Source organism: Schistocerca piceifrons, chromosome 6 (assembly GCF_021461385.2).
Source record: "Schistocerca piceifrons isolate TAMUIC-IGC-003096 chromosome 6, iqSchPice1.1, whole genome shotgun sequence".
In the NCBI taxonomy this organism is placed as follows: domain Eukaryota; kingdom Metazoa; phylum Arthropoda; class Insecta; order Orthoptera; family Acrididae; genus Schistocerca; species Schistocerca piceifrons.
Window position 1 is genome coordinate 474855038 of NC_060143.1, and position 23844 is coordinate 474878881.

Here is a 23844-nt window from a genome sequence, read left to right on the forward strand (position 1 = left end):
ATGCCGGTGCGACGTGCGACTGCACGAGCGCTGCCTTCCCCGTGCATAGACGAACCCGCTACAGTCTCCATTTCTTCCTGAACTGTCTTAGCAGCATTACGCCTTGCGCTCGGTCGGCAACTACGGGGTCTATCGTCTAAACAACCCGTGGCTTCGAACTTTGAAATCATTCTCGCCACAGCTGCATTTGTCAACGGACCTTTACCCGTTCGAATCCCCTTCCTATGGCGATCGTAACGCTGAACTAGCACATTCCCCATTCTGATAATACAGCTTCACTAAAAGCGCCTTTTCAGGTAACGTCAACATGCTGCGACTGTTGGCGCATCTGATTCTCTCTCTCATTACAGCTCCTTTTATACACGATTGTCATGCGCAGTCACTGACGTTTTGCTGTCCAGCGCCATCTGTCGGACATTTTGTGAACTTTCATTTTTTTTGTTTCTAATAAAACCCCAATTCATTCCAAGCACGTGTGTCAATTTTTACCTCTCTATCTACATTATTTCGTGGTTTATTAAGTTTTCAAATTTATACTGACTTTTTGATCACCCGGTAAGTTGCGCCAAATTTCGCTTCGTGTTCTAACAGTCTACCCAGCCCATGGTGTCCGACATCTGTAATGAGGGGTGGTCACCTAACCCCACGACGTCTGGACGTTGTTTCATCTTGATTTTGCCACGTGTTCTAGATACTCCCCACAGCACTGCTCGAACACACGACAAGTCGGCAGTTTCCGAAATGCTCGCGCTTAGTCTCTGGGCCAGCATAATCTGCGTTCAGTCAGACTCAAGATACATCTCGCGCCTTCCCCATTCTACACACGGGCAGCTTGCTTACTGATACTACATGCAACGTGCGCGAGTCTGACTAGGAGTCATTCCTTGGAAGATGACGCTGCTATCGCGTGGACGGGTTTACGTCAATAGCAGGTCGGTGGTCATAATATTCTGGCTGATCAGAGTATGTGGGGCGTCGAATGCCATAAACATCCTCGGCCTTTTGTGACCTTGCACTCCTTCCCAGTAAATACTTACGAGTTACGTGGATAGTGTCCAAGGCACGTTTGTCAGCCCGTATCGCAGTACTCGTGCAGGTAAAAACTTAACGTTTAGAAAAAACTGTCTGAAACTACAATTTGTACACCGCATTCGTTATCAGGCTTATGTGCGTGTCCACGCTACGCGCTTATGATAACGTCAAAGGATTTCGCTTCCTTTTCCTCGTTGGACAGTTATTAACTCTCATTTAAACGTGCTACTGATAATAAGAAGCAAGCTACAAGAAACTTGATGGAAATGCAGCCTGCAGTTGTTATCGCTACAGCTGATATTTTTTTCCGCTTAAATTTGCATTCCGAAACAGTGGGCGCGTACTCGTACATAAAGGGTAACGTTGGCGACGCTAGTTGCAGACTTGTGACTATCAGTCGCCATGCAGAAGGTACTCATCGCTGTCGTCGTGATCGCCGCCTGTGTCGGTAAGCGAGCAGTTCCAACAGCACGTAGTAACGTCTTGTGTGAGGTGAACCCACCTCCCTTTACACTAGAGTTGTACACACATCCTTGTTCTTTAAATGTGAGGAAAAAATTCAAGAATGATAAATTATCCTTAACTAAATATCGATTGAGTGATGAAGTGGGAATCAACTGTATGATGATAAACACTTCAGTTAAATTTTTTCTCCATTACATTAATTTACATTCACGCTTAACATGCAGCAACCCAGTTTTGCGGCTACTCTGCGTGATTTCATCTCTAGAGTTGTCTGTTCCTCGGTTTTTGCTCTCTGTCGGAACAGACATTATTGTGACACGAGTTTTGCCCTTTCCTCATTTGGGATAAAAGAAAAATTCTGTCTGCGGCACCGTAGGGCAAATTTTATTAATCGTAAAGTAAGGAGGCGACTAAAAGGAGAATGAGAGATGGATCACTTTAAAGTTATGCCAAACGAAGATAACACACACATCATTACTTAGGAAAGCAGGCGGGAAAAAGAGATTATTAGTCAGTTACTTCAGCATTATAAGACAGGGAACCATCTGGAATTAAGTGCAACAAATAACTGAGGACGTAAGTTGCAAGTGCTATTCTGAGATGACGAGGTTGGCAAAGGAGAGGAACTCGTGGCTCGCCACTTGAAACCAGTCAGAAGGCTGAGGACTTAGTTCTTATGGAGAAAACCTGACGGACGATTTCTTGAAGGGTTTTAAAGAACAATCTCAGTATTTTACTGTAGTTCATTTCATCTACAGCTGTGATCGGTGAGAAGTAGGTGGAAATGACGTCTTTCCTTAAAATAACTAGGCGATAGTAAAGTGGGGCAAGATTGCGCACTTGAGGTTTAAATAGCGATATACTGAAGGAAACGTCACAAATTACAATCATATTTTTACTGGCATTTCATCTGAATTTTACCTGTTATATGACAGAGTCCGAAAGTCATAGAAACAATTTAAACTGCAATTCGTACTTAGTAAAAAAAGTAATGCAAATGCGCAGTCTTACCCGACCGTGGGGTAAGAGTGCGTTTCTAGTGGGGTAAATTTGCGCATTATTATCCAATGAGAAAAACATATGTGTCATTTAGTTCTTCGTCTTTTATTTAATTTATAGCGTACATAAACGTAATATACCTTGTTTCTCAGCATATAACAGTTACTGTTGATACAATATTTGACCTTATGAAGAAATCTGGGCCTGTCATCAAGAACATGCAAAAATATTCCTGTCGGACGAAAATATTTTTAACAGAGATCACAAATGAAGTGTCCAGAACCTTTATAACAAGAGCAGGATTCATGCCACCACTCCTCGCACTTGAGACATTGAATCCATTCTTCTGTTGGTGGATTATTGTATGTTGCAGTACAGCCTGGACACTGAAAAGTTTATGAATTTTCGCTAGACGTATTTAAGTTTTGTTTTGCTTTCTTTTTGTTTGCTTGATCAGAATCAAACAGTTTCCTCTTTGGTTTCTTTATTTCTTGTTTTGTTGATTGGGGTTCCAGTTGCTTCTTGAATGGGGTCCCAGATACTATTTCTGACTTCTTTCCTTTCTTCTGTCTTTTATGGCAATCTTTTCTTCTTGGCTAAGGAAGTATTTCTTTTGGGGAGACGTAGGTACTTGGTCCTGGTTATGGTTCATTTGTAGATGTCTCTGAACTTTGTCTCTGGAGAGATCCAGTTTCAACTGTGGATGCATCATTAAATTTGTCACTTTGGTCTGTAACAGTCGAAGGCAGGAAATCTTCCTCGGTGAATATCTGACGATCTATTGGATAAATGCCACATATCTTGAACGCCTTTGTTGCCTTCGTCACTGTGGCCGTCCTTTGATAAGCGTTTCCAAACAATTCAGCGACGCTTTCTTGCGTAATTACATATCTAGGGTGGTTAATGAGCCACTGGTCGCATTCCTCTGAATAAAAGTCCTTCAAAGAAACTCCAAAAAGGTGGGAATTTAAGGAGATGGGACCTGGATAAACTGAATAAACCAGAGGTTGTACAGAGTTTCAGGGAGAGCATAAGGGAACAATTGACAGGAATGGGGGAGAGAAATACAGTAGAAGAAGAATGGGTAGCTTTGAGGGATGCAATAGTAAAGACAGCAGAGGATCAAATAGATAAAAAGACGAGGGCAAGTAGAAACCCTTGGGTAACAGAAGAAATATTGAATTTAATTGATGAAAGGAGAAAATATAAAAATGCAGTAAATGAACCACGCAAAAAGGAATACAAACGTCTCAAAAATGAGATCGACAGGAAGTGCAAAATGGCGAAGCAGGGATGGCTAGAGGACAAAAGTAAGGGTGTAGTGGCTTATCTCACTAGGGGTAAGATAGATACTGCCTACAGGAAAATTAGAGAGACCTTTGGAGAAAAGAGAACCACTTGCATGAATATCAAGAGCTTTGATGGAAACCCAGTTCTAAGCAAAGAAGGGAAAGCAGAAAGGTGGAAGGAGTATATAGAGAGTCTATACAAGGGCGATGTACTTGAGGACAATATTATGGAAATGGAAGAGGATGTAGATGAAGATCAAATGGGAGATATGATACTGCGTGAAGAATTTGACAGAGCACTGAAAGACCTGAGTTGAAACAAGGCCCCCAGAGTAGACAACATTCCATTAGAGCTACTGACAGCCTTGGGAGAGCCAGTCCTGACAAGACTCTACCATCTGGTGAGCAAGATATATGAGACAGGCGAAATACCCTCAGACTTCAAGAAGAATATAATAATTCCAATCCCAAAGAAAGCAGGTGTTGACAGATTTGAAAATTGGAATACTCTCTTTCAAATTCCGAAGGTGGCAGGGGTAAAATACAGGGAGCGAAAGGCTATTTACAATTTGTATAGAAAGCAGATGGCAGTTATAAGAGTCGAGGGGTATGAAAGGGAAGCAGTGGTTGGAAAGGGAGTGAGACAGGGTTGTAGCCTATCCCCGATGTCATTCAATCTGTATATTGAGCAAGCAATAAAGGAAACAAAGGAAAAGTTCGGAGTAGGTATTAAAATCCATGGAGAAGAAATAAAAACTTTGAGGTTCGCCGATGACATTGTAATTCTGTCAGAGACAGCAAAGGACTTGGAAGAGCAGTTGAACGGAATGGACAGTGTCTTGAAAGGAGGGTATAAAATGAATATCAACAAAAGCAAAACGAGGATAATGGAATGTAGTCGAATTAAGTCGGGTGATGCAGAGGGAATTAGATTAGGAAATGAGGCACTTAAAGTAGTAAAGGAGTTTTGCTATTTGGGGAGCAAAATAACTGATGATGGTCGAAGTAGAGAGGATATAAAATGTAGACTGGCAATGGCAAGGAAAGCGTTTCAGAAGAAGAAAAATTTGTTAACATAGAGTATAGATTTAAATGTCAGGAAGTCGTTTCCGAAAGTATTTGTATGGAGTGTAGCCATGTATGGAAGTGAAACGTGGTCAATAAATAGTTTAGACAAGAAGAGAATAGAAGCTTTCGAAATGTGGTGCTACAGAAGAATGCTGGAGATTAGATGGATAGATCACATAACTAATGAGGAGGTATTGAATAGAATTGGGGAGAAGAGGAGCTTGTGGCACAACTTGACTAGAAGAAGGGATCGGTTGGTAGGACATGTTCTGAGACATCGAGGGATCACCAGTTTAGTATTGGAGGGCAGCGTGGAGGGTAAAAATCGTAGATGGAGACCAAGAGATGAATACACTAAGCAGATTCAGAAGGATGTAGGCTGCAGTAGGTACTGGGAGATGAAGAAACTTGCACAGGATGGAGTAGCATGGAGAGCTGCATCAAACCAGTCTCAGGACTGAAGATCACAACAACAACAACAACAACAACAGTGGCTTGAAAAAGCAGCGATCCAGTGGCTGCATTTCGTGGCTGCTGTGTGGAGGAATGGTAAGCACGTGAATGTTATGGTCCCTGCAGTAAAGAACGGCGTTCAGACGCAAATGTGACGAGTGATTGTTCTAAATTAATAAGACTGGATTATCTTCTGTTGGCTGTGTATGTTTTTCAAAATGTTGTAGCCATGTGAGATACAAATCTGAGTTGATGTATCCAGTGTCCGAAAACATCATTAGTGACCCAGGAGGGGCACCTTTCTTCAAACTCTCCTTCATCCTTTTCCGAGGAAATATTATTCCTGGAGGGATGTAACTCCCCCCAGCTCCCATACAACGTACAACCGTTTTCAGCTGACCTCTTTCTGCAGATGCTATTTTGCCTATGTGCTTCTTGCCCCATGTTGCAATCACTTTCGGAACTTTGTTAGGTACAGTTGAAATTCCTGACTCGTCCATGTTAAATATGCGATGAGGTTCAAATTTATATCTCTCGATCAGCGATGAAAGATTATCAAATAAGATGCTCGTTTGCTGTTTATTGAACCCCATCACACGTCCGAGATTAGTTTTCTGTGGGATCCGAAGGCTAAGATTTCGTCTCTGTAGGAAATCGTGTGCCCAGACCTTTTCCGCTATCTTATTGTTTATGTCAAATTTTGTTTTAATGTTATTCCTCTCAGAGTAGTCATGAACTAATCTTCTGAACACTTTCAGAGTCATACCATAATAACATTTGTCCAAAGATCTGCAGTATTCGGCGAGTTCCAGTTCCTGTTCATCATTAAAAGTTCTTCCGAATCTCCCCAGGTTGTTTAGCCCAAACCCTGAAAAAAGTGGGGGTCGGAGTATTAATTTTAAGCTTATCCCTACGTAGGCAAAAGTTTCCAAAATAAGAAATATAGAGATAAAAGTATACTTGCAAGGGCCTCGTACCTCTTTAAGGCGATTTCTGAGGGCAGCTTCACTTATTCCAAGTTCCCTCGCTATTTGTCGTTTAGACTTGCCATTTTTCAAGCCCTCTTTTGCAGCTTCCTGCATTTCTGTAGTGCATTGTTTCCGTTCGGTTTTCCTTTTATAGACGCAAAAATATAAAAAAGGATTCTTGGAGGACTACTGTCGATGTATAATATCCACCTCAACGTTCATAAGTATTTCTAGGTCTATGAAAAAGCTGATAATTATAACGCATGGGGTAAGATTACGCACTGCGCAGTTTTGCCCCACCTGCAACGCGTAAACTTGCCCCGCACTACGACACTGCGGCTTGTGACTGCACATGGAAACGCTGTGTAGGAATATAGTTGTGTTAATATATCACAAGACTGACAATGCGTCGTAGTACACAATGGAATAAAGTTAAAATTGATAATCCCATTATTGCCTGATTTATAGCTTATTTCTGGAACATGAAATGTTATATGAAAGTAACGTAAAACAGTTCTTACAGCATTGCGCAGCCGTTAACACCAGGACAACAGTCAAACTACGGTAATAAAGGGTCAGCCACAGAGGTTATTTCGTGCCCTGCAGAGTAGCCAACTGCTGCATTACTAAAACTGAGATACAAGCCTTGCACAGTCTTACCCGACGCGCAATCCTACCCCACTCTACTCTACAGTTTATCTTTGGTACTGATTTCAAGCAGGGGATACGATAAGAGTAACAAATATACACCACTTTTACAAGAACTAAAAGATATGATATTTCACAAATAACGTTAATGATACAGTATCTGAACAAAAGTATACGGGCATCCCTATATAGGTCTACTGCCGAATTGACCACTAGATGTCACGAGACGCAGGCTCGCCAGTATAAATTCTGACAAGTATTTAGTTTCCAGCAGAGAAGCAGTAACAGCACAATAGGTTGGTCAGCAGAGCTCACTGGTTTCCAGTGCAGATTTCTCACTGGACTTCACCTAAGTAACAGATCCATCATGGGCATTTTAACTCTTTTAAAGCTGCCAAAGTCGATTATTGGTGATGTGACTGTGAAGCAGAAACTCGAAGGAACAGCCACAGCTAAACCAACACCAAGCCGTCCTTGTGTACTGATCGACAGCGACAGTCGAGCACTGCAGAGGGCGACTGTAAAAAATCGCATGATATCAGCGGAAGGAAAAATTCGTGAGCTCCAAAGTGCTACCGGCTTTCAGGCCAGCGCAGGGAATTAAAAAGAATGGGTACAATGGTCAAGCAGTTCGTTGTAACCCACACATGTCTGCAGTCGATGCTTAACAACGTTTGAGGTGGTGTAAGGAACGAGTCATTCTACAGCTTATGACAGGAAAGGAGCGATTAGGAGAGAAGAATCACGCTACACAATATAAAATCCGAAGGGAGGATTCGGGCCTCGCAAACCCTGGAGAACTTTACCTGCCACCATGCGTTGTGCCAAAGTGGAAGTGCAGAATAGGTGGTGTTATGTAATCGGGTGTATTTCGTGGTTAGAATGTGGTCCACATATTGCGCTTCGGAAAACGCTAAAAACGGAAGGATATAGGAACATTTTACAGCACGTGTGCTGCTTACAGTAGAGAAACAGTTAAAATACAATGATTGTTTGTATCTGGTCTGGCAGCTGAGCACAGAAAAAAGCAGACCGAGGTTGTAAATATCGCATTTAAGGAATGGTTCACGCAGGAGGATCGTACAAACGTACCATCGCACAGTATTGCGTTGTTGTTGTTGTGGTCTTCAGCCCAGAGACTGGTTTGATGCAGCTCTCCATGCTACTCTATTCTGAGCAAGCTTCTTCATCTCCCAGTACCTACTGCAACCTACATCCTTCTGAATCTGTTTAGTGTATTCATCCCTTGGTCTCCCCCTACGATTTTTACCCTCCGCGCTTCCCTCCAATACTAAATTGGTGATCCCTTGATGTCTCAGAATATGCGCTACCAACCAATCCCTTCTTCTAGTCAAGTTGTACCACAAACTCCTCTTCCCTCCAATTCTATTCAGTACCTCCTCATTAGTTATGTGATCTACCCATGTAATCTTCAGCATTCTTCTGTAACACCAAATCTCGAAAGCTTCTATTCTCTTCTTGTCTAAACTATTTATCGTCCACGTTTCACTTCCAATCAAGGCTACACTCCATACAAATACTTTCAGAAACGACTTCCTGACACTTAAATCTATACTCTATGTTAACAAATTTTTCTTCTTCTGAAACGCTTTCCTTGCCATTGCCAGTCTACATTTTATATCCTCTCTACTTCGACCATCATCAGTTATTTTGCTCCCCAAATAGCAAAACTCATTTACTACTTTAAGTGTCTCATTTACTAATCTAATTCCCGCAGCATCATTCGATTTAATTAGATTACATTCCATTATCTTCGTTTTGCTTTTGTTGATGTTCATCTTATATCCTCCTTTCAAGACACTGTCCATTCCGTACAGCTGCTCTTCCAGGTCCTTTGCTGTCTCTGACAGAGTTACAATGTCATCGGCGAACGTCAAAGTTTTTATTTCTTCTCCATGGATTTTAATTCCTCCTCCGAACTTTTCCTTTGTTTCCTTCACTGCTTGCTCAATATACAGATTGAATAACATCGGGGATAGGCTACAACCATGTCTCATTCCCTTCCCAACCACTGCTGTATTCCGTGTGGAGGACATTTTAACATTGCGCATAAATTCGTAGCGTTTTCGTTTATATGTTGGTATTTCGGTTGCTGTGGGTTTGTTTATCGGTTCTCGTTTTTTATTTGTAGTTCACTGCTGCTATTCGAGTTTACACATTGTCATTTTTTTATTTAGAGGTACTTAATGGAGCTGTGGACGCTAGAAAGTGGAGTGCCAAGTGGAGAAATCGGAACATTTCCGACATTTGGAGTTCAGCAGAGAGGTGCCAGCAACAGAGGCAGTCAGAAACATTTTCGCCGTGTAAGGGGTAACGTCATTCGACAAGGCACGGAAAAACTGGTTTTCTCGTTTCAGGAGAATCGTTTTGACATTAGTGACTCTCCGCGTTCAGGAAGACCTTCGGTGTTTGATGAAGATCGTGTAAAAGCTTTAATCCACAACAATCCTGGTCAGTATACTCGAGAAATGGCAAATTTATGAACTGTGGTCATTCCACCATCGTCCGACATTTGCTTGCGATGGGGAAGGTTCAAAACTCTGATGTACGGGTATCGCATGCTCTAAGCCAAAATCGCAAAAATCAGCGGGCGGCAAAATGTGCACCTCTGCTTGCTTGTCATCAATTTGCTCAAGAAGAACACCGACCGTTCCTATCGTGTTTTGTTACTGGTGGCGAGAACTGATTTCTTTACGCGTAATCATGAAAGGAATGTTTCAGCCCAAACAAATGAGCAACTCACCGTACAAAGACATCCACAAAAGATAATGTCGTGCATCTGGTGGAGCAGCGACGGTGTGATGTACTACGAATTACTTTTCCGAGGTGTAACTATCACTGCTGGCATTCATTGTCAACAACTGAGACGTCTTAAAGACACAATCCAAGAACAACGCTTAGAACACTGCGTGAAGTGATGGTACTCCTCGATAAGGCCCGCTCGCATTCTGCTTCCTTTTTATTGCAAGGACGGTGAAAGAATGGGTCTAACAACGTTCAGCATGTACCGGGCGCTGGTTAGCGTCTCCTCCAGGAACACAAAAGGTCAACGAGAGTTGTAACTTATCGCACCCCAGACCATAAGGCCTGGACTGGAGCCAGTGTGTCTTGGACGAATGAACTCTACGAAACAGCGCTCACCAGGTCTACGTCAACATCCAAACGACCATCATTTGAGTGCAGGCAGAATCTTCTTTCATCTCAGAAGACCATGGCTCTCCGTTTCATCTTCCAAGTGATTCACTGACGGCGTGGCCCTAGTCCCAGTTTTTGTCTGCACGTCTGGCTTACAAGCCCTCTTATCTGTGCTGTGGTAGCTGTACGATCTGCCACTGCTACCCTTACAATACGACGATTCTGGCGCGCGTCTGAGCATGGAAGTCTAGAACCTCTTCTACGCGCGTGAGACTGTCCACTTGAGCACTGATACCAGCGTCGTTGCACAGATGACGCAGCACGTCTAACTTGTGTAGCAATTCTCCGAAATAACCATGAAGCCACTCGGAAGGCCACAATTTGACGCCTTTCAAACTCGAACAGTTGGCTATGGGAAGCACGAATGCGCCTCCGTGTTACGGTTGCCTTCTTGCTTCACACGTTTGCACCACACTGAACCTTCTGGCTGTGAGCATTCCCTACAAAAGCGCAGACACAGGTCGCTCTATGGTAGCTATGCGACTCCACTATCTGTTGCCAGACGACGTTGAATCCATTATCAGTACATCTGCCTTCACCCAGGTGGCATGCTCCGTCATCGGAGGAAAGTCAACAGCATCTTTCCAGGTGCGCTAACTTTCTTCCCGCAGTGTATGGTAGCTGCATCGAAGGGAAACACAGCTCGACTAAAACGTGGGATAAATCAATAGGACACGTACTGAAGCATCAGAGAATATTTAATTTGGTAATGGAGGGAAGTGTTGGGGCGTTTAAAATTGCAGACAGAGACCTGGCCGTGGATAGATCAGGCTGACTTGAAATGGAGATGAAGCGACTGGCAGATGATAGACTAGCTCAGAGAGATGTTTCAAACCGGTCTTCGGACTGAAGACTACAGCAGTATTTGTTAATGTAAAGCAGAGCACAAAAACATTACACGTAATTTTACTTTCGAAATTAATTTGTTTGATTTTATAATAAATTATATATATATATATATATATATATATATATATATATATATATATAGTTTAATTTTGTAATGAATTTTACAAATTAATTTTAACGTAAAGAAAAGTATACACATACTGAAACTTCTTGGCAGATTAAAACTGTGTGCCAGACCGAGACTCCAACTGGGGAACTTTTCCTTTCGTGGGCAAGTGCTCTATCATCTGAGCTACCCAAGCACGACTCACGCCCCGTCCTCACAGCTTTACTTCTGCCAGTATCTCGCCTCCTACCTTCCAAACTTTACAGAAGCTCTCCTGCTAATCTTGCAGAACTAGCACTCCAGAAAGAAATAATGTTGCAGAGACATGGCTTAGCCACAGCTTGGGAATGTTTCCAGACTGAGTGTTAGTTCAGGGGTGCTAGTTCTGCAAGGTTCGCAGCAGAGCTTCTGTGAAGTTTGGAAGGTAGGAGACGAAGTACTGGCAGAAGTAAAACTGAGAGGATAGGCCGTGAGTCGTGCTTCAGTAGCTCACATGGTAGAGAACTTGCCTGCGAGAGGCAAAGGTCACGAGTTCGAGTCTCGGTCCGGCACACAGTTTTAACCTGCTAGGAAGTTTCGTATCAGCGCCCATTCCGCTGCAGAGTGAAAATCTCGTTCTGTATATACATACTAATTTTTAAAAAAAACTTTCAATTTATACATTGGATATTAATGAAGTGCCTGGCTAAACGTGATACAGGCTAATGTTAGAGAGGGGACGGGAGAATGTTGTGTGATTGCTTAACAAACGGAAAAAAAAGAAAACGTAAGTGGAAGAAGATGGCAACATTAGCTTATTGACTCACAGCAAGAAATTGGATGTATTTGTAAATTTTTTAAGATAATGTTATTGGGTGTGCTGAAGGAACTGATTCGGATTTTCGGAAAAACAAGAGGTCAATGAACTGTGCCCCCTGTGTGGCGCAGCTTATTGAAGAGGCAAACAACAACAACAGCGAATGAGTTTAAGAATGATTTTGTTTTATGGGTGTACACAGCTGGGATTCTGCGAAAGACGCTCAATAAGTAATGCGATACAAAATTAAAGACGCTCAATAAGTAATGCGATACAAAATTTGTATGAAGGTAGGTGGGTTTGTTCAGTATTTCAACACACCATATTATTCCCCAGCCTTTTAGCTACTAAACCCTATTTTTCAACATAATTTCTGTTCAATCTGACGGCCTTACGCTACCTTACTGACAAGGGAACCTCCCCATCGCGCCCCCCTCAGATTTAGTTATACGTTGGCTCAGTGGATAGGCCTTGAAAAACTGAACACTGATCAATCGAGAAAACAGGAAGAAGTTGTGTGGAACTATGAAAAAATAAGCAAAATATACAAACTGAGTAGTCCATGTGCAAGATAAGCAACATTAAGGACAATGTGATCCTAGGAGCGCAGTAGTCCCGGGGTTAGCGTGATCAGCTGTGGAACGAGAGATCCTTGGTTCAAGCCTTCCCTCAAGTGAAAACTTCAATTTTTTATTTTCAGTTTATGTGACAAACTCTAATGTTTTCATTACTTTTTTGGGAGTGATTATCACATCCACAAGAAAACCTAAATCGGGCAAGGTAGAAGAATCTTTTTACCCATTCGCCAAGTGTACAAGTTAGGTGGGTCGACAACATATTCCTGTCATGTGACGCACATGCTGTCACCAGTGTCGTATGGAATATATCAGACGTGTTTTCCCGTGGAGGAATCGGTTGACCTATGACCTTGCGATCAAATGTTTTCGGTTCCCATTGGAGAGGCACGTCCTTTCGTCTACTAATCGCACGGTTTTGCGGTGCGGTCGCAAAACACAGTCACTAAACTTATTGCAGTGAACAGAGGCGTCAATTTACGAACGGACAGATCATAACTTTGCGAAAATAAAATTTTCAGTTGAGGGAGGACTTGAACCAAGGGCCTCTCGATCTCTAGCTACTCACGCTAACCAAGGGACCACGGCGGTCCTGAGCTCAGAGGTGCCTTGATGTTGCCTATCTTGCACATGGACTACTCAGATTCTATATTTTACTAATTTTTTTCACGGTTCCACACAACTTCTTCCTGTTTTCTCGATTGATCTGTGTTCAGTTTTTCAAGGCCTATCCACTGAGCCAACTTATAACTAAATCTGAGGGGGATGCGATGTCGAGGTTCCTTTGTGAGAGGGCCTGTATGGCCATGTGGTACCACTCTACTGGTCGACGTCAGAGCCAACGTCTTTCTGCGTCAGTAACCCCCCCGCCACCCCCGCCCCCCCCCATTATCCGCGTACTGCTTATCGCGGAGTGCATCCTTCATCGTGCCAAACAGATAAAAGTCGGCTTATGTGAGATCAGCGCTGTAGGGTGGATGAGGGAGAACAGTCCAACGAGGTTTTGTGAGGTCCTCTCGGATGCGCGGACTTGTGTGAGACCTTGCGTTGTCATGGAGAAGGACAAGTTTGTTTGCCTTTTCTTGACCATGAATACGCCCGTTCCAGCAGTGCACGAGTCGCAGCTGCATGCGGCCGGCCAGCACGCGGGAGATGGGACAGGTTTGCGGGATCCTGTTGCGATGCTGACAGACGCCTAGCTCAACGACTCAACGTGCTTTTGCTCACTTGCAGGCGTCCATAGACAATCTGCAAGCGCGTATGAATACCTGCGGTGCTCCGGTTTTCTACCAAAAGAAACTCGGTGACAGCTCTCTGGTTTGAATGCACCTCCGTTACAGACACCATTCTGAAGGCTACATATAGGGCCGCCACCTATTGAGACTTCATGAAACTATAGGGTCTTAAGCAGGAGTATTCCACGATGTCCTCGGATTTTTTCAATCGAAATTGGCCGAGAAAAAAAAGTGTTGCATTACTTACTGAATGCCACTCGTGCATTATTGCTTGACCTATGATGTACTCACGTATTTTTCCACCTCTCTAAATTATACTTGGTTCTTACATTACGTATCGTTTCGATGTAGCCATTGGCCAGATGATTGTTAAGATACTGGACATTAAAATTGCTACACCAAGAAGAAATTCAGGTGATAAACGGGTATCCATTGGACTAATATATTATACTAGAACTGACAGGTGATTACATTTTCACGCAATTTGGGTGCATAGATCCTGAGAAATCAGTACCCACAACAACCACCTCTGGGCGTAATAACGGCCGTTATACGGCTGCGCATTGACTCTGTTATATCCTAGCCAGTAATGCCACCCGAGCCCGCTGCCAAAAGGTTGGCAGCATCAAAGTCCGGACGCCGTCCGCATAAGCAGCGCCAGCGAGACAGGAAATCGCCGCAAGTCGGCGCGCGCCACCGCTGGCTTCTGGTTTCTTAAGCGCTGGAGTCGCGAGCGCTAGGACAGTTCTGTATTCGCCGCTCAGTTGTATACTCGCCACCGAATTGTGTACTTGCTAGTCAGTTGTGTGTTCATCGCAGCAGAGTTGTTGTTTGTCGTCAGCCGACGCTGACCTAGCCGCTCCGACTCGAACTAGACAGATCTCTGTAGACACGGAGTTCACTACTGTGTTCCTGTATCTTCGTTAATAAAGATAAGTACCGACTTTTATTTAATCAGAGTGTTTGGGTTTTCATCTTTCTGTTCACTGTTCCAGCGGACCGGTCGGCCCGCTATTGAAAGTGTGGCGGTGACTTCGTAAGCCGTTTCTACAGCGAATTGCTTGTCGCTACGAACGCCGCCACAAAACTGGCGACGAGGACTTCCGAACTCGTGTGCAGGGCTGGTTCAACTTGTTTCTGGTTATACTAATTATAGCGATAAAATTTTGGGGGCTGGTTTAATTTGTGTTCACTAAGTCTGCCGAAATACAACAGTTGATCTTGTTACAGAGTCAGCAAATACAAAGTCTGGTGGAAGCAATCGCCAAACAAGCGGCTAATCCTCCAACACAAAAGGAACAAGCACAGGCAGCACCACCTTTCCGTGCTTTTGATGCATCAAGAGAAGAATAGCGAGAATATTTCGCACAGTTGCAGGCGCACATGACAGTCTACAAAATCACGGGTGCTGAGCGGCAGCTTTATTTAATTTCCACTGCAGGCGTGGAAGTCTATCGACTACTTTGTAAGTTGTTCCCGGAATCCCAGCCAGAAGCTTCAGACTATGACGTTGTTGTTAACAAGCTTGCTGAGTATTTCGAGTCGCGAGTTCATGTGGCAGCAGCCAGATTCAAGTTCTTCAGATTAAAGAAACTGCCACATCAATCTAATAAACAGTGGTTAACAGATTTACGGGGCCTCACCCGTCAGTGCCGATTTAATTGTGTTTGTGGAGCTTCCTACAGTGATGTCATGTTACGAGACGCTATTACTCAAAACATTGCAGATTCTCGTATTCGTGCTGCTATCTTAAAGTTGCCTGACCCGTCATTAGAGACTGTGATGAACATCATTGAAGCCCAAGATACTTTTGACTATGCTGAGTGTGAGTTAGATCAGCCTTGTATTTCTCAAATTGCCTGTGCTAAGCAAGTTATGTCACGCCCGCGGCCCCACCGGCAGAGTCAGACTGTAAACACTAGCAAGCCGCGTCATGTTAAACACGTTCGTCAGCCGCGTGTGCAAAATGATAGAGTTAAGTCTTGCCCTAAGTGTGTTCTTGCTCATCGTCATCCTTTTGTCAAAGGAAAGGACACATCCAGACTGTTTGTTTGCGTAAACGTAAGAACGATTCTAGTGCTGCCCAGCCCATGGATATTCATGTTCTTCAAAGCCAGCCCGCCCAGAAGGTCGCGTTTAAAGACTCTTCCACGGTTCGTGTGGGTAATAAACTTGTTCGCAATAAGCCACCCACCCAGCCCTCTGCTATGCGACCCAAGCGTAATTCAAACGCTGTAAAAAGTAATGTACAGACTGCAAGTGAAACGGGAGTTGTTGTTCCACCCGCCAACCCACGAGTTGTCGTAAGCAGCGAACACGCGCTAAACGCGCTGATTTTGTGTCTTCCGCCTCCACTGCACCGATCCAGAGACAGTGTAATAAACTATTTGTGAAGCTACCCATCCAGGATAAGACCTTCAAATTTCAATTAGACACTGGTGTGTCTGTGACTCTCATAAATAGTGCTACGTATGCGGCTATCGGCCGCCCTAAACTTTCAGCGGCAAAACATTCTTTGGCTACTTATAGTGGAGAACAAATTCCTGTGTTAGGTGTATGTAGCGTGCCAGCCACATTCCGTGGCAATACAAAAACAGTTTCATTCACAGTGCTCCGCGCTACAGACAGTGTAAACATTTTCGGATTAGACTGTTTTGACTTGTTTGGCCTGTCTATCCAAGACAATGTGTTGCAAATGAATTCTGTTGTTGTTCCTCAAGACCGCATAACCGATTTGTGTAAACAATACAGTGACATATTTAAAGACGAACTAGGTTGTGCTGCGAACTTTGCCGCTCATATTACGTTAAAAGATAATGCTCAGCCTCGATTTTTTCGTGCTCGTCCAGTGCCTCACGCCCTCCGGGCACCTGTAGCAGATGAACTTCGTCGTTGGCAAAACAACGGTGTTATTCAACCCGTTTCAGCGAGCCAGTGGGCTTCTCCCTTAGTTATTATAAAGAAACCGTCTGGCAAGTTACGTTTGTGTGCTGATTTTAAGTCGACAGTTAATCCTCAGACTGTCATTGATTCTTTTCCTTTGCCTGGACCGGACGAGCTGATGGATAAGTTAGGGGAAGCTCGTTTCTTTTCCAAAATTGATCTCCGTGAAGCATATTTGCAATTGCCCCTCGACGAGCAATCACAACAGTATTTTGTCATAAACACGTCGTTGGGGTTGTTCCGTTTTCTGCGTTTGCCTTTTGGTTGTGCGTCAGCTCCAGCTGTTTTTCAGCGTTTTTTGTCACAACTTCTGGCTAATGTGCCATCGTGTTGCAACTATTTAGACGATATTGTTGTGTCCGGTCGGACGCCTGCTGAACATTTCCGTAATTTGGAGTGTTTGTTTAATGTGTTGTCTCAGGCAGGCCTACGTTGCAACATCGATAAATGTTCATTTTTCCTTACGGAGATGGAGTATCTGGGACATGTTATTAATGCTCAAGGCATTCATCCCTCCCAGTCACATTTAGCAGCTGTTCGTGATTTGCCCGCCCCTTGCAATCTGCATGAATTGCAAGCAGTTCTTGGCAAATTGACGTATTATATTAGGTTTATACCTAATGCATCACAGATTGCTGCACCGTTGCATCGTCTCCGCCGTAAGAATGTTCCGTTTGTGTGGTCAGCTGATTGCCAATCAGCCTTTCAGCAGCTTAAAGAGGCTTTATTGAATGATCGTTGTCTGGTCCATTACGACCCTAACAAGCCTCTGGTGTTAGCTTGTGATGCCTCTTCTTTCAGCCTCGGTGCTGTGTTGTCTCACCGAGTCGGTAACACCGAACGTCCTATTGCGTTCGCATCTAAATTGCTAAACAAAGCTCAGTGTAATTATAGCCAATTGGACAAGGAAGCATTGGCTATTGTGTTCGGTGTCACAAAATTCCATCACTACCTCTATGGTAGACCATTCTATTTAGTAACAGATCACAAGCCCCTGACGTCACTGTTTCATCCGTCTAAACCAGTTCCTCAGCGGACAGCTCAGAAACTACAACGTTGGGCTCTTTTGTTATCACAATACCAGTATGAGATACTGTATCGCCCTACAGCTCAGCATGCAAACGCTGACGCGCTTTCTAGATTGCCGATTGCTGCGGATGATGTCTTCGATTCCTCTGACGACTCTTGCCATCAGATTGACGCCGATGAGCATCAATCCCTCCGGGATTTTCCGATTGATTATCGTCAGGTGGCACGTCAGACAGCTACGGATCCTCATCTGAGTTTACTATTACGTTTTGTTCAACGTGGTTGGCCGTCCAAGGCAAAGGACATATCGGATCCTGTGGTTCGTCGCTATTATCCGCAACGCCATCTGTTGTCTGTTTCGCACGGAGTTTTGCTGTTACGCACTGAGAATGACCAGCTTCGTGTAGTGGTTCCCCAAGTGCTCCAATCCAAGGTCCTCGACTTGTTGCATCAAGGTCATTGGGGAGTGGTCCGCACCAAGCAGCTTGCCCGCCGTCATTGTACATGGATCGGCATTGATAAGCAGATTACGCAGATGTCTACAGATTGTTCGACGTGTGCCGAACACCAAGCTGCTCCGCCTCCACGCTATTTTGAGTGGGCACGCCCTGCCGGTCCCTGGCAGCGAGTACATATTGATTTCGCTGGTCCATATTGGAATTCTCGTTGGCTCATCGTGATATATGCATTTAGTAATTTTCCGTTTGTTGTGCCCATGCAGTCTACAACGTCTGCACAAACTATACAGGCGTTGACTTCAATTTTTTGTATTGAGGGTCTTCCAGAAGTTTTAGTGTCTGACAATGGTCCACAATTTACCTCTGCTGAATTTGAAAGTTTTTGTTCTGCCAATGGCATCCGCCATGTTCTTACTCCGCCGTTCCACCCTCAATCGAATGGTGCAGCGGAACGTTTTGTACGCACATTCAAGGATCATATGGACCGCCTTTGTGCTACGCACTCTCGTCAGCAGGCCCTCATCACGTTCCTGTCGTCGTACCGGACCACGCCCCGCGACGGCCCATCGCCTGCGGAGCTTCTCCACGGCCGTCGTCATCGCACCCTACTACGGTTGTTGCACCCCCCGGATCGACCCGCCGCTTCTGAGCATCGCACGCGTTTTCAGCGCAACGACGCCGTTTTTTTCAGAGTTTATCACGGTCGCCGACGTTGGGAACGTGGTACCGTGATAAGTGTCCAGGGTCGCTGTTTTTATACTGTTCAAGGTGCTACTGGGGTGCACAGGAGGCATCAGAACCAGTTGCGCCACGCTGGCCGCACGGATTCTGCCGCTCGTTCTTTGTCCACAGATTTGGTCCGCGGCGGGTTCCAGCCGCGCCTTCCGACTTCGCTGCCGCCCCCAGGGCAGCAGCAGCAGCCGTCGCCGCTACCACGCCGACAGCCCGTCCCGTTGATGCCTCCCGCGCAGCTTCATCCGGGAGCGCCCCAGGTGGTCGCTCCGGCGCCTGCGGTCCCTCTTCAGTCGCCACCGCCTTCGGAGCTGATGGACGTCGACCCCTCAGCCGGGCCGCCTTCCCAAGCGGTGGCTGTGCAGCCTGTCCTGCAGCCGCTTTCCTTAGGCACCCCCAAGGAGTCTGACCCCGCAGCGCCTTGTCCGGCGCCCACTCAGCAGCCGTCGACGCAGCGTCCGGAGACGCTGCCTCTCTTCGTGGGTCCCGACGCCGCGTCGCGTCCAGTACCAGAAGCTGCGCCCGTGGTCACAGGCGTGCACCCTGACCTCGGTTTTCAGTCGGTGTTTCCCGAGGCCCCGCGCAGCCAATGCTGGGGTGCGGACCGGGGACTGCCACCGACAACAGTCTCCGCCCCGGTCTCTTCTGCTACGCCTGCGGCCAGACCCCTCCCCCGCCGTCGACGCTCGCCACGTCATTACTCAACGACGGTGCGGCGATTTGGGGGGGGAGGAGTGTTATATCCTAGCCAGTAATGCCACCCGAGCCCGCTGCCAAAAGGTTGGCAGCATCAAAGTCCGGACGCCGTCCGCATAAGCAGCACCAGCGAGACAGGAAATCGCCGCAAGTCGGCGCGCGCCACCGCTGGCTTCTGGTTTCTTAAGCGCTGGAGTCGCGAGCGCTAGGACAGTTCTGTATTCGCCGCTCAGTTGTATACTCGCCACCGAATTGTGTACTTGCTAGTCAGTTGTGTGTTCATCGCAGCAGAGTTGTTGTTTGTCGTCAGCCGACGCTGACCTAGCCGCTCCGACTCGAACTAGACAGATCTCTGTAGACACGGAGTTCACTACTGTGTTCCTGTATCTTCGTTAATAAAGATAAGTACCGACTTTTATTTAATCAGAGTGTTTGGGTTTTCATCTTTCTGTTCACTGTTCCAGCGGACCGGTCGGCCCGCTATTGAAAGTGTGGCGGTGACTTCGTAAGCCGTTTCTACAGCGAATTGCTTGTCGCTACGAACGCCGCCACAAAAGACTCAAAACAGAGCTTTGATGGCGTGTGTAGGTACAGCTGCCCATGCAGCTTCAACACGATACCACAGTTCATCGAGGGTAGTGACTGGGGTATCGTGACGAGCCAAATGCTCGGCCACTATAGACCAGACGTATTCAGTTGGTGAGAGATCTGGACAATGTGCTGGCGAGGACAGCAGTCGAACATTTTCTGTATCCAGAAAGGCCCGTACATGCGGTCGTGCATTATCCTGCTGAAATGTATGGTTTCGCAGGGATCGAATGAAGGGTAGAGCACGAGTCGTAACACATCTGAAAAGTAACGTCCGCTACTCAAAGTGCCGTCAGTGCGAACAAGAGGTGGCCGAGACGCGTAACCAATGGCACGCCATACCGTCACACCGGGTGATACGCCACTTTGGCGATGACGAATACACACTTCCAATGTGCGTTCACCGCGATGTCGCCAAACACGGATGCGACCATCATGATGCTGTAAACAGAACCTGGATTCATCCGAAAAAATGACGTTTTGCCATTCGTGCACCCAGGTTCGTCGTTGAGTACACCATCGCAGGTGCTCCTGTCTGTGATGCAGCGTCGAGGGTAACCGCAGCCATGGTCTCCGAGCTGATAGTCCATGCTGCTGCAAACGTCGTCGAACTGTTCGTGCGGATGGTTACTGTCTTGCAAACGTCCCCACCTCTTGACTCAGGGATCGAGACTTGGCTGCACGATCCGTTACAGCCATGCGGATAAGATGCCTGTCATCTCGACTGCTAGTGATAAACGAAGCCTTTGGGATCGAGCACGGCGTTCCGTATTACCCTACTGAACGCACCGATTCCATATTCTGCTAAGAGTCATTGGATCTCGACCAACGCGAGCAGCAATGTCGCGATACGAGAAACCGCAGTCGCGATAGGCTAGAATCCGACCCTTATCAAAGTCTGAAACGTGATGATACGCATTTCTCCTCCTTACACGAGGCATCACAACAACGTTTCACCAGGCAACGCCGGTCAACTGCTGCTGTGTATGAGAAATCGGTTGGAAACTTCCCTCATGTCAGCACTTTATAGGTGTCGCTACCGGCACCATCCTTGTGTGAATGCTCTGAAAAGCTAATCATTTGCATATCACAGCATCTTCTTCCTGTCAGTTAAATTTCGCGTCTGTAGCACGTCATCTTCGTGCTGTAGCAATTTTAATGGCCAGTAGTGTAGTAGCCGTCTTGTTGAAGGCGTACATTACTTTCACAAATGGATCAGTTTCAGGGACGAAGAGAAGCAAATAATTAGGAAGAGATGTCTTCTTCCTGTTTTGTTATTGTTAATCTCATTATTACTGTGGAAGGATTTGCAGCAGTTAGTCGCTATGTATCTTGCAAAATTATTTTATTGTCGATAAGTGATTCCTTGAATTATGGGTATGACGAGATGACAGGATGTGACCTTTGATGCTAAGAAAAACTGGGATTCATCCGCTTTGAAGAGTTGATGATGTAGGCATAAGTTTCGGTATTCTCATGACTTGTCTAGCCATAATAGTGCTATTCCAGAGTACAAGGCAATGGTATGGGTACTGCCGGATGTTGCAGATGTAACGCGCATAGTTATTCACGGTTTGCTGCAACCGTCTATCGCTCTTGCTACTCTTGTCGGTCGTATTTCATCGCCATACTGCAGGTTCGGCAGAACGTGTGACTGCACAAACTTTCGTTTCACATCGTGTGCAAATAAATTTCAAAACTTCTAGAAGGTGTAAAGGCAAGTGTCAGTATTCCTACATGTTGCAACAGTGTTTAGTGCCCACTTGAGTTACTCATCCGAAGTCTCACCCTTGAACTTGGTCGTTTACTGACATGCTGTTGGACACCGTTAAGACGAACGAAAAGGAATTGCACGTGAAATTTAGAACTAGTAAATTTCTGCTGGGATACTGAAGACAGTCAGTACGTCATCATATTTAGTTTAAGTTCTAGGTTATGCGCTTGGACAACGGCTCTTGGTGAGTGTGGTGTGCGTACTGTAAGACCTTCAGTACACACACCATCAGATTATTTGACTTGTCGCTCTAACGAAGTAGGCGAGTGTCAGCAATATGTCCCGTGGTTTTATCGTGGCGTGTTTATCTTCTGCCGTTAGGTCAGACGATAGAAATGCCACTTGCATGCTTAGTGTAGCAGATTGACTGTGACCAACTTTAAACAGAAGTTGATTAATTTTCACACACATTTATTAAAATAATAAGCATAAAGTTACTTAACTTGGTTCTGGATGCTATTTACAATTGACAATCTGAAGTTCCTTTTGTATTGGTACGTTAATCTTATTCTCACATACATCTCTGATACTTGACAAAGTGTCTATTCATTTATCTTCATGGCTATGTACAGGAATATAATAATCTTATTAGGTGCAGACTGAAACTTGACTATAGACTGGTACAGAATAATGCAGACTGGTACAGACTGGTGCGGACAAATGCAGACTGACTAATCGGAGGTCTGTACACTCGTTATAATACCTCGCGCGTTCATGTATCACTGCGCGAGTGTGATCCGCGAGGAGAAAAGGTTCTACGTTAGCAGCAATCTCATTGGCTGCGTTACATATTAATACGCGGATCGGCGGAAGCAGAATTTGGTCCGTCTCTATGGCAGCGCAATCTCGTAGTGCGGAGACGGACGAGCGCTGCGCCTGCGCTGTTGTGCTTAGCGGGCCGCGCTCTAGTACGAAAGTTGTGTACGCGCAGACTACGCGGAACTGTGTACACAACAGTGAGACACTTGAGTAAAGCTGGGGCTAGTCATCATAGCAACGAAAATTACAGGGCAGAATCTACGAAAATGCGGTGACACACAAAGAGAAAAAAAGTGAAACGAAGACTGAACCATGGGGCACTTCTGCGAAAATACACTGATCAGCCAGAACATTATGGTCACCTACCTAACAGCCGGTATGTCCGCCTTTGTCACGGATTTGGCAGCGACGCGGCGTGGCATGGAAGCAATGAGGTCTTGATCAGTCGCTGGAGGGAGTTGGCATCACATCTGCACACACAAGTCACCCCTTAAATTCCGGGTGATGACCTCTGACGCCACGATCAATCAAATCCCGGATGTGTTCGATCGGATTCAGATCTGGCGAGTTGGGTGCCAGCACAACAACTGGAACTCGCCACTGTGTTCCTCGAACCACTCCATCACACTCCTGGTCTTGTGACAAGACGCATTATCTTGATGAAAAATGCCATTACCGTCGGGAAACATCATCGCCATGGAGGGGCGTATGTGGTCTGCTACCAGAGTACGATACTCTTTGGCCACCACGGTGCCTTGCACGAACTGCACTGGATCCATGGATGCCCACGTGAATATTCCTTATAGCATAATGGAGCCACCGCCAGCTTGTCTCCGTCTCACAGTACAGGTGTCAAGGAGCTGTTTCCCTGGAAGTCGACCGATTCGCGCCCTCCCATCCGCATAATGAAGAAGATAGCGGGATTTGTCAGACCATGCAATGCTCTACCGCAACAATCTACCCTTGATCAAACTCAGATAGATCGCGCGCCTTCTCCATTGTACACAGGGACAGCACGCACTCTGATACTATGTGCACCGTGGGCGTATCTGACTAGTAGCCATTCCTCGCCAGGTGACGCTGCTACCACGTGGACGGGTTTATATCGATGGTAGTTCGGTGGTCATAATGTTCTAGCTGATCAATGAATGTTTCTTGCAAGACTT

The 23844-nt window shown here is 45.5% G+C and overlaps 1 protein-coding gene across 1 annotated transcript in view; it reads left to right on the forward strand.

The window, feature by feature from the left end:
- The first annotated feature begins 1371 nt into the window (after positions 1–1371).
- LOC124802947 overlaps positions 1372–23844 on the forward strand; it is a 32317-nt gene continuing 9844 nt past the window's right edge. Inside the window, exon 1 of the mRNA XM_047264035.1 lies at positions 1372–1480. Within this exon, the coding sequence (XP_047119991.1) occupies positions 1435–1480 (46 nt within the window). The 5' untranslated portion in view covers positions 1372–1434. The remainder of the gene's footprint in view (positions 1481–23844) is intronic.